The 15,247-nt window shown below is 55.4% G+C and overlaps 1 protein-coding gene across 1 annotated transcript in view; it reads left to right on the forward strand.

Annotated features, from left to right (window-relative positions):
* IGSF9B (immunoglobulin superfamily member 9B) overlaps positions 1-15,247 on the forward strand; it is a gene marked incomplete at both ends in the record, with an annotated part of 37,752 nt that overhangs the window by 14,931 nt on the left and 7,574 nt on the right. Inside the window, 11 exon segments of the mRNA XM_079545920.1 lie at positions 644-784; positions 2,070-2,186; positions 3,883-4,033; positions 4,381-4,492; positions 6,887-6,908; positions 6,910-7,063; positions 7,813-8,039; positions 8,123-8,207; positions 9,914-10,075; positions 10,826-10,871; positions 12,181-13,803. Coding sequence (XP_079402046.1) covers positions 644-784; positions 2,070-2,186; positions 3,883-4,033; positions 4,381-4,492; positions 6,887-6,908; positions 6,910-7,063; positions 7,813-8,039; positions 8,123-8,207; positions 9,914-10,075; positions 10,826-10,871; positions 12,181-13,803 — 2,840 coding nt within the window.

Below are 15,247 nucleotides of genomic sequence, written 5' to 3' on the forward strand. Positions count from 1 at the left end.
AGGCTGCTCTCGTAGTCCTCAGAGAGAGAAGCGCTTCCAGGAGACAGCTTTTCTTTGATTGAGCTGAGGCATCCACGGCTGCAAGGGGTGAATCACACCCTGGGATGTGTGCGTATAGAGAAGGGCAACGAAGCTGTGAAGGATCTGGTTTGGATATTAGGAAGCATTTCTCATCGAAAGGAGCGATGCTGCACTGCACAGCTGCCCAGGGAGCGGTGGCCTCAGTGTCCTTGGAGATGTTCCAGAGCTGTGGGGCACTGAGAGACGTGGTCAGTGGCGTGGTGGGATGAGTAGGCTTGGGGAGCTGAGAGGTCTTTTCCAACCTGAGTGATTCTAAGACCCAGTGATTTCTCTTCATTAGCTAGAAAAGAGGGCTAGAGCAAGGCTGAGATGGGGGTTTCCTCGCAATGAGAGGACGTGTGCAGACAAGCTGATCTTGCCTGCGTTTCCTCTCTCTGCAGTTGAGGAGGTGGCTTGGAGATGGGTTGGACTTTGGGAACGGAACTGGACACTTGAAAGTGATTTGGGAATCTCCAGGAGACACACCAGGCACCCCTGGGCTTAGGTGTTGGGCTTGGCTGAAGGGAAACATAAGCAGTTGTGTGCGTAGGATGCATCAAACCCCTCTTTCTCACCACCACAGTACTCTGGCTGGAACCTGCTGGAAGATGGGTCGATCCGAATTGAGGAGGCAACCGAAGATGCTCTCGGCACTTACACCTGTGTGCCTTATAACGCCCTGGGTACGATGGGCCAGTCTCCCCCTGCCCGACTGGTACTGAAGGTAATGTGCATAGTGCAGCCCTGGCCCTGCAGCCAGCACTTTGGCTGGGTGTGGGATGCTGGGCACTGCTGGGTGCCCGCTGATGTGTCTACTGTGTGACTCAGCTTGCTCAAACCTATTGCCTTTTGCTGTGAGCTTTGTTCCTTACCTGAGAAAGGTGAGGGCAGAACCTCATAAGCACTCATGCAATGAGGGTGACAGCAAAACCCATTCTGAGCGCTCCCTGCCTACTGCAGCTGGAAATACCACTGTGCAGCTGCAATTTTGGCACAAGATTGGGCAAAGCCTGCTGCTGTCAGTGTTGTTGGCATGCACAAAGCCTGTGCTGCTGCATTGCCACTGCTATTTTAGGCTGTGCTGGAGTTGGCAAGGTGAGCTGGGGATGCCTACCTGTGCTGCTAAGCACCTTCAAATGCCAAATAGGCATTGCCAACACTCATCCATCAAGCATTCTTTAAGTTTGCAGCCATGCAGCAGGACTTGGGCAATGCTCAACCGCTCTGCAAGTTTGCTGCAGAAATTGCAAGAGTTCAGTGCAAAGAAATGCTGGAAGTCTGACTGCAGTGATTTGTTAATGGGTGTAGATTAGTGGGGCAGCCCAGGCCCAAATATGTGTTGGTGCCTAGCACTGAGTTTTAACAGTGCTGGACCGGGATAATTTGAGCACTTCATTCATGGCCCTGAGAGGGGCCATTTTTGCCAACGGAAGATTCAGACTTGCTGACCCAGCTTTAGATTTGCAGAGAATTTTAATGAAAAGCTGATTTCAGCTGTAGAGAAGCTCCACGTGCTTCTGCTGCGTGCTCAGCCCAATGCACGCCGGGCTCTGCTGGATTCACCAGTGCTGCTGGGATAGGAGCTGCTGCTCTTTGTTCTCTGAACAAAAAGACACATGCCTGCAAACGGTGGTGGTGAGTTGTGTTATTGCTGAGGCTCATGCAATGCAGCTTAGCAAACCTCGTGTGTACGCACATCCAGCGAGATGGTTGTGGAGCTGATGAAATCAGGCTGATACCTGATGTGACGTGGGTGGTTTTTTCCTGTTTGCCTCCTTAAAATTTAAACAAGGCATCATAGCACTGTGTCTTTTCAGAGAAAACTTCTGTGTGTGCGTGTGTGTAATTTAGTGTACCATAAAGCCTCCTCAGCGCACGCTTTCTGCTGCCTTCCCCTCACCCAAACTGCTGATGGTTCTCGTTTTGGGAGGGTTTGATGGCACAGGGCTGCTGACGTGTGGCAGTTCTTTGTGTGAGCTCAAGCTCCTTGCCTTTTCCCTTGGCTGCAGGACCCCCCCTATTTCACGGTGCTACCAGGCTGGGAGTACAGACAGGAGGCAGGGAGGGAGCTGTTGATTCCTTGTGCTGCTGCGGGAGACCCCTTTCCTATCATCGCCTGGAGAAAGGTACCCGGCCTGCCAGACAAATCTGCAGTGCCTTTGGCTTTTGGTGAATATTGCAGACAGAGAAGCCACACTCTGTCCCGGTAAGAACAAACTGCAGGTACAGCTGCTTCGCTTTGGGCTGAGCCACTGCCGTCCTGTCCCGCAGGTGGGTGGGGGAAGCCCAGCTTGTGGCCATCGAGTACTTAATACTGGGAAACCTTCTCAGCAGCATCTGCAAAGCTGAGCTCTGCTCCCACCCCGGCTCCCTGTTCCTCGCTGATGCTGCTCTCAGGACCCTCCCGGCCCAACACGAGGCTGGCACCGGTGACACTGATCCTGCAGCACAGACCTCCTGCAGCAGGAGGGGATTGTGCCACCACAGCGGGTCTGGGGGCTCTGCCCTGGGCTTGGCTAAGTTTTGGCAAGGGCCTGGACCCACCAGTGGCTGCTTTGCTGCCCTGGGAGTTGGAAGACCGTGGAAAGTAGCTTGTTTTGATCCTGCTGGACTGGACGTGGCAATCTGAGGATGTTCCCTTTTGCAGGGCCAGGTGTGATGTCACCAGGGCTTTCCTGTCTCCCTTTCCCTTTGCTTCCCAACTTTGCTGCTCCCGTAGGGAAGCCACTGCCCAGCTGACAGGATCATCTCCTGCCCCCTCCCAGCCCTTCTCAGGGGGATCCCTTCATTGCCCTGTGAGTGAGATGCTGGATCTATTCACCAAGTTACACCAGCACTAGGAGGACTGTAACTTGCACTGTTTTTGAAGGGCCTACCTAAAACTTGCTGGCTCTTTAATCATCTTATCCAACTTATTTTATCTTCCTTCCCCATCCCCTTCTTATTTAGGTTTATTTCAAAATACTTTTGTGCTTTCTGACCCTCTTCCTCACAACGCAACTTTGGGCTTTTCCTCCCCTGACATCATCTAGGACTGAATTGGGCTGAGCAGAGGTTCTCAGTGAAAGAAGTAAGCTCTCTTGCTCCCCACCAGCCCTTGAGGGCTGACCTCCTTCTCCTGGAGGACTGCAAAAGACCTGGGCTGGGCACTAGTAACCTGCCATGCTCCTGCTGCAGGTCCCTGGAGCCCATCAGTGGGATCCATGCATGAAGAATAGCAGAAGAGAGCTCAGAGCAACACGGGATTTGTGGAGCTTTGGATAATGGGCATAAACACAAGTTGTTTGAAGAGGCATCCTTCCGCTTGGCTTGAGAGCTGCCAGGCACCTCCATGCACGCCATCCTCCCATGTCCCCAGGCTGCCTCCTGCTGAAGTCTCTGCCACTGGCTGGGGCTGAGTGGAGCAGGAGAGGCCGCTGTGAATCTCCTGGGGCAGACCCCCACCTCAGAGAGTGTTTGTGGGGACACTCAGTGCCTCATCCTCCACAGCAGTGACAATTTCAGCTTCGGATGCTGGAGGAGCCACACTGAGTTCTTGTGAAGGGTTCGGTGTCTGTAAGACTTGTTTTCAGGCCTTTAGACCTATGTATGAGTTGGGAATATCAGCCTCTGTTTTGCGTGTCTCCTGAGTTACTGCACCAGGTCGTACTGAAAGCAGGGAGACTGCAGCAAGCAGAGAGATGGGAGCCCTCGCTAGCGCCTGGTGGTGCCCCATAGGCCTTGCAGATAGCTCAGTCATCGCGTTGCTGCCTTGCCTGGCTTGACGTGCTTCTGAATCGTGGTTTTCTCTCTTTGCCATGCTCCCCTTGCTCCTTGCCCAAGGTAGGGAAGCCCAGCAGGAGCAAGCACAACACGCTGCCCGGCGGCACCCTGCAGATCCGCTCCCTTGGCAAGGACGACCATGGCGAGTGGGAGTGCATCGCCACCAACGTCGTCGCAAGCATTACTGCCAGCACTCACCTTACAGTTGTAGGTAGGGGCAGGGGATGGGGCCTCGGGGATGGCTGGTGGCACAGGGACACATTCCTGGGGTGCGCCCAGCAGCGTGCTGAGCGTGGCACGGGATGCTTCCCGTGGAAAGCGATGTCTCCCTTTAATTCCAGCTGCCAGTGGTGCTGTGTTTTCTGCTCTTTTATTTTGGCCACACGCTGCTGGTATTTCTAGCAGACATTCTAGATAGGAAAGCCTTTGCTTTGTGCAGGCGGAGTCTCTTTGTGTCATGGCTGGAAGCAAATCCACACCAGGAGCAGTGGGCTGTGTTAGTGCTGGGAATCGCAGCCGTGCCACTGCTCCTGCTGCAGCCCATCTCTCTCCCTGCAGGCACAAGCCCTCATGCCCCTACCAGCGTGCATGTTGTGGTTGCCATGACCTCTGCCAATGTCTCCTGGGAGCCCGGCTACGACGGTGGATATGAGCAGACTTTCTCAGTTTGGTACGGCCCTCTGTGAGTCATCCTGGCATGCTTTGCTCTCTGCTTCTTTTTCTTCCTAGCTGAGCCCAGCTTTGAGCAGCGGGGCTGTGCTGTGGGGGGGGAGGGGGGATGGGCTGGGGGGAGGGGGGGACATTGCTTGGGTTGCACTGTGATGCAGGGTAGAGCCCCAGTGCAAATCTATACCCTGGGGTGGGAGGGATGGGGAGGATGGAGGTGGCCCTGGCTGTTCTCTGCAGCTTTTCTCTGCTCTTGCTGGGTGCAGAGGAGCTGCTTGTGGGGCACTGCAATGCCACCCAGCACATTGGAGAGACCAGCAACAGAAGTGCTGTGGAGGGCTGTAGGTCTGCAGTGTTTCCTTTCTCTCTTGTGCTAGCCAGTACATCTGTCTGCCCCAGCACATTTTAGTCTGCTTACACAGGGAGACACTTTGCATTCATGTAACTTTGCCTCTGGCATCTGATTTCAAGATAAACTGTTTATGAAGCTTAGCAGCCATGGAGAGGATGGAAAATGCAATCTTTAGAGAATGCATCCTGAAGAAATGTGACTAAGCAGAAACGATCTCTCCCTCCTCTGTGTGATCCCTGGGGGCTGTTAAATCCCAGTTTAGCTTGAGACCAGTGACGGTGAGATGCTGTCTGGGAGACTTTACTCCTTGAGCTGCTGGTACCCAAAGCAAAGGATACATTCAACCTCCTCACAATGAGGCTGGCTCTGCTGGCCCCCCACCCCGAGGCAAGAGAGGGCAAAATGTGTCTGCAGTGAGGTCAGGCTTTTCTCTGGGCTCTGCACTTACTGTTGTCCTTCTCTTCTAAGAGCCACACTTTGAAATGTGAAGAGGGCCTTTTCACAGGCTGGTGTTGATGTCCTCCCCCACTTCTTCAGCCTTTCTTTCCTTCCTTTCCTTAATTTGGCCGGATGGGGTCTGCTGATGGAGTGGAGATTGGAGAGATGCTGCTCATAATGAGTTCTGCTCTGCTCTAAACTGAGGCCGGTCTCTACGCTCGCACAGTGGGGTTGGATAATTGTGTCAGGAGACAAAGGACAGGAGAGAGGAAGAAGGAATTGAATGAGCGGAAGCGAAAAATGAGGAGGCAAACAGGAGTGGATGTAGCAGCGCAGACCTCGCGTAGCTGCCTCTGAAAACGTCCTTGGGAAGGACTGATCTGACCTCCTCGCTCTTGAGACGTGTCTCACCTTGCAGGGAGGTGGCAGCTGCTGGCTGCCTGCCCAGCCCTGTTTTTCTCCAGACCCCCCCACGAAATGAGAGCAGCCAGAGGCAGGGAAGGGCGTTGAGAAATTTAATGCAGGGGGCAGTGGGGAGTTGGAGAAGGAGGGAGAGCCCCACGCAGCTGCACTCCATCCAACTCCTATGGCGTGGGAGCTGGGGTCTCCACTGGAGTTGCTGCGATTTTGGGGCTTTCCTGCCTGCAGCTGGGTTTGGTCTAGGCACTCTGCACGTGCACAGAGCTCTGCTGAGCTGCTTGTTTCCATGGCTTGCTGCTGCTCCTCCTGCCTTCCCTTTTGCTCCCTTTACAGCAGCATTGCTCGGCTTTGCTCCAGATGGGTTTACCTGGCAGCGCACCGACAGCTCACGTATCTGCAGAACAGAGCTTCTGCAGTGATCCTTTCTAAATCCTCTGTGAGCACAACAGAAACCTGCAGCTGAGGGCTGGGACTCCCTAGAGCATCTCTAGTGCATGCGTGGAGCTCAGCAATATTTGCAATATCACTGCAGCACAAAGATGCTGCTTTGAGACATCGGTCTCTTTCACCACGACACTCCCGTTGGTAGCAGTGAATTGGAGATGGATGCTGTGGTGACTGTGCTTTATGTGCCCTGGATTTTGGGGTTAAACCCACAAAATGGGCAAAAATGAGGATTTAGCTAACCGCCTCCCTTATGGGATTGTATGTACAAGGATACAGCTGATGGGAAGCTTAGCTCTGGCCTGGGAGCTGTCAGGGTATGAATGAGAGCAGGGCCTTGTCACTTTGGCAGCACTCAAAGTTTAAAAACAAAACAAACAAACATAAAAAAAAAAAACCTCAGCCAACTTGCTTCTTTGCTTCGGGGATGTGATGGAGGTAATCCTTAGAGCGGGGCTGCTGGCTTTGCTTTTGTTTGTGGCCGCCCTGCTGTCAGGGTGTGGGGTGCAAGGTGGTGATGGCAGTGACTGTGATGCGATGGGACAGCACTCCAGGTCCTCGTGCACGCTGACCCTGAGCCAGCTTTTGGGTGGCAAGTGTCAGCACCTCATCCATGCACGTTGCTGCTGCCAACCAAACCATCTCTCGGGAAAGCTCCATTATCACTCAAGAAGTTAATGCAGCATCTTTGGTTCTCCCAGTCAAAGGCGCATTCCCTGAAGATGCTCCCTTCTCTCTTGGCAGGATGAAGAGAGCCCAGTTTGGCCCCCCATGACTGGCTGTCTCTCCCTGTGCCAGCTGGTTCCAGTTGGCTACTGGTGGATACACTGGAACCGGAGACCGCATACCAGTTCAGTGTCTTGGCTCAGAACAAGCTGGGCACCAGCTCCTTCAGTGAGGTGGTCACTGTGAACACTCTAGGTAGGTCCTCCCCGAGCACAGTGGGAGGAGGGCAAAGAGGGTTTCAGGAGGTCTGCAGAGGAGGGGAAATGGCCCTTTGCATAGGCTGTGTCCTCTGCCTGGAGGTGGTAATGTTCAGCATTAGTTTCCAGCTGCAAAGGAGGTGTTTGTGGAGTGTCCTGGATGGAACCTGTGGACTTGAGGCTCCCAAAAGCTTGTCCTAAGGCAGCTCAGGGGAATGGTACTGTGGTCCTGCTCACCTTTCATGTCTTCCTGAAGTTCAGCTTGGGGCAGGAGTTATTAATAGAGCACAGAATCACTTGCGTGCGGCTCAGAGCTGGAGCTCTCACAAAGGGCTTTGAGCTGGGTACCAGCCTTGGGGCTGTCTCAGAAATAGGTCGAGAGAGGAGGAGGCTTTCTGATGCTGTGCCCCTTTTCCTAGTCCTTGTATCTTTAGTCCACCCCTTTTTTGGAAAGCTGATTTTCTGTCTCTGGGATGAGAGAGCACGTGTCTGAGATATGTCCTGACCTGCTGTGAGGTGGGGAGCTGCTGCTGCAGTGATGCTCTGTCTGCTGCTGATGCCAGCATGTGGGAGGGATCCCGGCACGCTGCTCTTGTGCAGACCCATATGTCATGGCTGTGTGCAAAGGCACGAGGAGCCGCTGCCCCAAAACGCAAGGGGAGAGATCATGGCCATAACCTCAGAGAGGAGAGCATCTGCTGTGCTTCCCCTGGCCCCATCTCAAAGGTCCATCTCCTCTGTCTGCAGCATTCCCTGTAACAACTCCAGAGCCTCTGGTGTTGGTTACCCCACCGAGGTGCCTAACAGCCAACCGGACACAGCAAGGCGTCCTCCTGTCGTGGCTTCCTCCTGCTAACCACAGCTTTCCGATTGACCGCTACGTCATGGAGTTCCGCATTGGGGAGAGGTGGGAGATCCTGGACGATGCCATCCTTGGGACCGAGAGCGAGTTCTTTGCCAAGGACTTGTCCCAGGTGAACAGGGAGGGACTGCCCTGGAAGCTTTTCAGGGTGACTCGTTTCCTTCGCAGAGCTGATTGATGTGTTTGGTGTTTCAGGACACTTGGTATGAGTTCCGGGTCCTGGCAGTCATGCAAGATCTCATCAGCGAACCCAGTAACGTTGCTGGTGTGTCCAGTACAGGTAAGGACTGCTGCTTCCTCCTCCCTCCCTTTGCATGGCTGCTTTGGGAGCACCTGCACTCTGCAGTGCTGCTCTGGTGGGGTGCATTACTATAGCAGCGCTGGCTGGAGCAACTGCTTTTGTGCGTTTGCTTGCAACCTTGGCTGTGAGCTGGGTTAGGATTAGTGTCCCAGCACAGCTGCTGTCTCTCTGATCACAGAAAGCATTAGTCTGTAAAGCAGCATAGCAGTGTATTGGCTGATGCTGTGTTGGTGCTTTCCACAGCCGAAGGTGAATTTGAGAGCTGGGCCACTCTGCTCCCTTGTGTTGTCTTCAGAGCAGCAGTGCTGGGAGCAGGCAAGGTCAAAGTGCCCTTCTTGGTCCTTGCTGCTCTGTGGGGTGCCCTGAGAACAAAGCCCTGAGCCCAGCACTGCGCAGCCTGGAAATGGAAATGAAGGGTGCAGAGAGGGAAATGTAGCACTGCAGTGCGGTGTCTGGGGCAGCGGGGGGGAAAAGCAGCAGAGCTTTGAAATAGGAGATTGCTACACACTGCAGTGTGTCCCCTGCACCCCAGTGCAGCTCGGAGGAGCGCTCCTCCAGCCAGGGCTGGGCAGGTGATGGCGATGGGAAGGGGGAGGTCTGCAGGAGGCAGAGGATGCAGTGAACCCTGCTGGTGTGGTTTTCCTGGAAAAAGCTGAGGAGCCGCCCAGTTGGGCTGCGTGCAGGAATGAAGCAGTCTCTCTCTGCCCCCAAGTGGTGCTGGCGCGATGCAGGGAGCCTGCAGCCTGCTTCTCTGTCCTCCCAGTGCTGCTGCTCTCCTCTTGCCCAGTGTTTCTGATAGGGTTTGACAGCACATGGGGCACGAAGGCAGCTGCAGCCATGGGGCATGCGTGCGTCCCGACCCTCCTGGGTGCTGTCTGCAGCTCAGAGCTGCTGCTCCCAGCAGGCAAATGTGCACTGACCCTGTGTGTGGATGTGTGGCAGGAGCACTGGCGTGTGCAGGATTTGATAAACTGCTCTTGCATCTGCAAATAGCTGCAGCTAAGCTCTGGTGGTGGTTCAAATTCGCTCCTGGTTAGTGAAGTGGTGTAATGAGGGTTCAGAGGCGTGGGTGCTGGTTCCAGCCCAGTTTTCATTGGAGAGCTGAAATATGCTGTATTCACACACTGGGGAAAATACTTGGTGTTGCTACAGCCTGAGCTGCAGTGGGTTATTACAGCAGTAGATAACTGCAGGTTTGGTGCAGCTGTGTTCATTTGTGCATAGACCATAGCATCATAGAATGGCCTAGGTTGAAAAGGATCACAATGATCATCTAGTTTCAACCCCCCTCCTATATGCAGGGTCTCCATCCACTGGACCAGGCTGCCCAGAGCCACATCCAGCGTGGCCATGAACGCCTCCAGGGATGGGGCATCCACAGCCTACTTGGGCAAATAAATATGGATTTGTGTGGTGGGAGCACGTCTCCCCTAGGTATCCATCATCGGAGAAAATGGTCTCTTCTGCGTGACATTTCTGCATCACTTAGCCTGCAGCAACACTGCCTGGTTTTCCCACATGGGCTGGATATAGGGCAGGGTCTTTCCTTCAAGGTTATCATTCCAGGAACAAGTGAGCTGTCTTGCATGAAGGCAGCACTGCCCTTCAGACTGTTGATCCCGCAGGCAGGATGCGCGTGTGTGTGTGTCTCTGTCTAACACCTGATGGTTCCTCTTTTTCCCCAGACGTATTCCCTCAGCCTGACCTGACGGATGAAGGTTTAGCCCGCCCGGTGCTGGCTGGCATCGTTGCCACCATCTGCTTCCTGGCTGCTGCCATCCTCTTCAGCACACTCGCCGCCTGCTTTGTCAACAAGCAACGCAAACGCAAACTGAAGCGCAAGAAAGGTGAGCTTGGCCCCGGCGTGCTTCTCTCCTCGTCCTATCTGTCCTCTTGTTGTTTCTGTCCTCTATCCTGACTGTGTCGTGGTGGTAATGTTCTTCCCTGTCTTGTCTCTTCTTCCACCCCTGCGCGTCTTCAGGTGAAGCCCTGACTTCATCCCCCGGCTGTGCCTGAAAGCGCCTGAGTTCGGGAGTGGGACAGGAAGGGTGGGTGACGAGGCGGCACAGAGGCCTGGGATTTCTGAGGGCACAATCTCACGTGGTGACAGCTCTTAGAGCTTGGGGGTTAAGGCTGGGATCTGCCCTTGGCTGAGGGGAACCATTGCCCTCCCCAGGGCCCCCCCAGCAATGGGCTCTGCAGCCGCTTGGCTCTGCTTGGTGGTGTCCAATGGGTGTGCTAGGCTAGAGAAGACCCCAAGAAGGAGACTCCTTCATTTTCCTTCCCTAAAGCTGGGCCTGCAGCCACCTTACAGGAGCACCTGGTAGGGAAACCACCATCTTTTCAGGCAGCTGGGGCGCTAGAGAGGGCAGGGGAATCAGCTCCTTTGCCTCTAGCGTGTGAAATTGCGGCAGCAGAACTGATAGGAATCTGTGACGGGAGCTGTTTGTTGTCAGCAACCATTAAAGTACAGCAGCAATGAAAACTTGGCCTCTTGTTGAGTGTTTTCTTTGTGGTTGTGATGTTGTCTGTGTGTCTCTCTGTCTTGTTGCGCCTCCTCAGCGTTCTCTCTTCTTTCCCCTTTTATTCTCTTCCAGACCCTCCTCTCTCGATAACCCACTGCAGGAAGAGTTTGGAGTCCCCGTAAGTATCTGTCTGAGATGTGGCACCAGGCTGTGGGTCTTCAGGGTGCCTCTTCCTACAGTTGTTGCAAAGGTCGAATGGAAATATCTGGCCTTGTTTTGTGACGATTTGGTTTCGATGTTCTGTAAACTTGTGGGAACAAAATGGTTCACAAGAGACAAACAGGGTTTGGAGCAGAAAGCAGCAGGGACAAGCACAGCAACCTTTAAGAGATGACCGTGTGGATCTGGACGTGTTGAGCAGGTGGAAATGAATTACACACCCAGCTTGAAAATGGCTCCTCAAGGGAAGGGCTGCTGCTGTGTTCAGAGTCCTTCATGCAAGCTCAGTGTAGTTTTGAGTTGTTCTGTTGGCTCTGTTTTTCTTGGAAAAATTCAGAATCTCAAATGCATATCTTTTCATTTCCTGTGAAGTCTCTGCTGAAGTCTCTTTGCACATGTGCTCAAAGGCTGTGGGTCAGGATGCTGCACTGGCCACAACTCCTTCCAGAGCCCTTCAAAAGTGCTTATAGCCACTAATGCTTGCACTTCTGATGTGAGTGCAAGATTCTGAGGTGTGGACACGTCATGCTTAAGCTCCTGGACTGTTGCATAGCGTTCCTGTGTTGGTGGATCTTAATCTTCCTTTTTTTAGTTCATCCACCGTGCTGAAATGGCCACGCTCACATCATCTCTGTTGGATCTGCTACCTTTTGCCCTTCAATCTTGTTTGAGGCTTTCTGAATAGGGATGCTGTTCTGACGCTTATCTCTTCCTGCCATCTCTTTATCTTTTGAGGCTCTCAGCCTTAAATTTGAGTATTTGAAATGAGGAAGAAATTGATTTGAAACCATCTGTCAGCATCTCTTAGTGAGATGCTGAGATCTGCCGGAGGGAATGTTTGCTTGAGGTTCTTCTGCAGCCCTAAAATGGGGGAGCACCTCTTGGGGGCTTTCCCAGATGTGGGTAGCTTTGGTGAACGTAGGAAACTTTGGAAGGAGTTGGAAAAAGGCTCTGGATCTGTCTTTCATTCTGATGGGACTGTGGAGTTTGTTATGAGACTTTGGAGCAAACTGCCTGCCCTAAGGGGGATGCAAAGGTGTCCTGAGGAGTGGGGACTGTGTGTGGTGGTTCCAGCTCCTCTTTCCCACTTGCTTCTTGCAGCCTGTGTCGGAGCTGGCCGAGCCATCATGGTAGTCCCACAAATTTCTTCCAGCAGTTTCTCTTTTGAGATCTTTGCTTTCTGGATCCAGCAGTTCTTCTGGATGAGAAGAGCTTGTTTCCCCTCAGGTGACGACCCCCTCTCTCGGTTTTTCTCCCCTGTGGTCCAGGTTGTCTTCTGGCAAGGTGAGTCCGGAGAGCATCCGCACGCTCCGTCCCCCGTCCGAGTCCTCTGATGACCAAGGCCCGCAGGCCAAGCGGATGCTGAGCCCCACCAAGGAGAAAGAGCTCTCCCTCTACAAGAAAACCAAGCGAGCCATCAGCAGCAAGAAGTACAGCGTCTCCAAGGCGGAGGCCGAAGCTGAGGCCACCACCCCCATCGAGCTCATCAGCCGCGGACCGGATGGCCGCTTTGTCATGGACCCGGCGGAGATGGAGCCCTCGTTGAAGACGCGGAGGATCGAGGGCTTCCCCTTCGTGGAGGAGACGGACATGTACCCCGAGTTCCGGCAGTCGGATGAGGAGAACGACGACCCTGTCGTCCCAGCCTCCGTCACAGCCCTCAAAGCCCAGCTCACCCCTCTCTCTTCCAGCCAGGAGTCCTACCTTCAGCCACCAGCATACAGCCCCCGGTTCCACCGGGCGCTGGAGGGTCCCGGCGCCCTGCAGGCCACAGGCCAGGCCCGTCCGCCGGCCCCCCGGGCTTTCCACCACCAGTTTTACGGTTACCTCAGCAGCAGCAGCCCCGGGGAGGTGGACCCGCCGCCCTTCTACATGCCAGAAGTCAGCCCTCTGAGCTCGGTCATGTCCTCCCCGCCGCTGCACCCCGAGGGGCCCTTTGGACACCCCACCATCCCCGAGGAGAACGGGGAGAACGCCTCCAACAGCACGCTGCCCCTGGCCCAGACCCCCACGGGGGGCCGGTCCCCCGAGCCCTGGGGGCTCCCCTTCGGCAGCCTGGAAGCGTCCCCCGCGGCGACGTTCCCCCCTCAGCTCCAGCAGTGCGAGGCGGCGGCCGAGGGCTCCCAGCCCACCGGTTGTCTTCCTCGGGGGCCGCCTCCTTCCTCTCTTCAGGTCGTCCCCGCATCCTACCCGGGCATCCTGCCCCTGGAGGCACCAAAGAGTTGGACTGGCAAGTCACCCAGCAGGGGCCAACCCTCTGTGCCCACCACCACCAAGTGGCAGGACAAACCTATGCAACCCATGGGATGTCAAGGGCAGCTAAGACATACCAGTCAAGGTATGGGCATACCTGTGTTGCCTTACCACGAACCGTCCGAGCCCGTCGGCCACAGCGGCACAAGCACATTCAGCCTGGACACCAGGTGGTACGAGCCCCAGCCCCGACCTCGGCCCAGCCCTCGGCAGGTCAGGAGGGCTGAGCCCAGTTTACATCAGGTGGTGCTACAACCTTCGAGGCTTTCTCCTCTGACCCAAAGCCCCCTCAGCTCCCGCAACAGCTCCCCGGAGCTGACCGCCCGCGCCAGGCCCCGTCCGGGCCTCATCCAGCAGGCTGAGGTGTCAGAGATCACCCTGCAGCCTCCCACAGCGGTCAGCTTCTCCCGCAAGTCCACGCCGTCCACCGGATCCCCCGCGCCGAGCAGCCGGGGGGAGAGCCCCAGCTACCGACCTGCCACAGCCTTCACCTCGCTGACCACCGGCTTTTCTGGCTCCCAGGGCTCCTCCCTGCCCGCGGACACCATGGATGTTTTTGGAGACATCCCCTCTCCAAGGAGGGCTAGCGAGGAGATTCTCAGACCGGAGCCCACATCGACTACGGTAGCCACCTCGGGGTAAGTGCGTGAGACCTGTGGTCCGCCCCCCCACCCCCAGGCCCTCTCCCGACTTCCCCCATCCCACCTCGCCCCTCCCTTCCCTCCAACCCCTTCCCCGCCATCATCATCCGAACTGTAGGGTCTCTCTGGGTACGCTGCAGCATCCCTTTTGGAGATGGCGTCCCGCGGGCTTTGCTAGGCTGCGGCTCTGCAGAGGCTCACGCTGCGGGCGCAGGGTGCATGGCCGCTGCCCGAGCCGGCTCGGGGTTAGGCAGGCGGCCTTCCCGATGCTGCTTTCCTCCTCCCCGACTGCTGATGTGGGAACTGGAGCTCTGTGGTTGGGGTACCAGGCTGACAAATGCCTGGGCCGCAGGCCTGGCTCCTGGCTCACGTAGGTAAGTGTCCTGGTGTCACCGGCGGTTGTTTCCTCTTCTAGCTTCTGGCTCTTGGCTTTCTTCGAACGTTAGGGCTGCTGCGCCTGTGTCTTCCTTCTGTTCCATCCCGCGGAATCTAGAGAGCTTTAATGCATGACAGAAACAGCTATAAAAACCACCGCCCCATCTGCAAAAGGGATGCTGCAGCCCCAGGACGCGGGCAGGGAGAGATCAAGGACTTAGCCCCACCAGCAGCATGTCAGGAGAGGAAAAAATAACCCAGTGGAATTCAGGAGGCCGCCGGCACGCTCAGATCCTGCCCTAAAGAGGGATGTGGCTGCACTAGACTGTAGCGGCTGGTTTTCCAGGTACCAGGGTTGCTCCAGGCAAAAAGCGTCTCTCTCTCTCTGTATTCCTCCTCTCTTCCTCCGTCTCTTTCACAGCACCCCAGATCCCGTAGCCGTGCTTTTGTTCCATCCTTTCGTCTCGCTTCATTTCGGCTTGTTGTTGTAGGGGGGGCCGAGCCCCTCGGCTTGTGATGGAGCCCTGCGGCGCGGTCGGAGGCGTTCGGAGCAGAGCCGTGGTTTTTGGGGTGGGGGGAGGCAGCCTTTCACCCCGCAGCGCCCTCCGCATTTCACTCCCACTCTCTGGTACCTGGAAGCGTTATGGCCTTAGGAAATCCCTGCAGCGCGGCTGGGGAAAGGGGTGCGTAGGGTGCAGGGAGGGCTCACGGGAGAGGCTGGGGAGGGAGAGGGGGACCTGGAGGACCTGAGATGATTTCTGCGCGGCTCTTGGGAGCGCAGGTCCGTAGCGATGCAGACACGTACGCATAGATCCACGTCTCCACGCAGTCTCAGAGCCAGGGCACCCCGAGGAGCTCCAGGTACAGGACAGTCGCAGGACAAGTCTGTGTTAGAGCACTGTTGTCCGTGCTTTTAAGCAGTGTATCCATTCGCTTTGTTGATTATTATTTTTGTTCTTTTCCTTTCTCTTCTGTTTCTTTCCCCCTTTCTTCTCCAGCCTTGTTTCGTTTGTGTTTCAGTTTGGTTTCTTTCCCTCCTTTTTCCTTTGGAGTTGTTGACGTGCTG

Source organism: Tetrao urogallus (assembly GCF_951394365.1).
Source record: "Tetrao urogallus genome assembly, chromosome: 22".
Taxonomy (NCBI): domain Eukaryota; kingdom Metazoa; phylum Chordata; class Aves; order Galliformes; family Phasianidae; genus Tetrao; species Tetrao urogallus.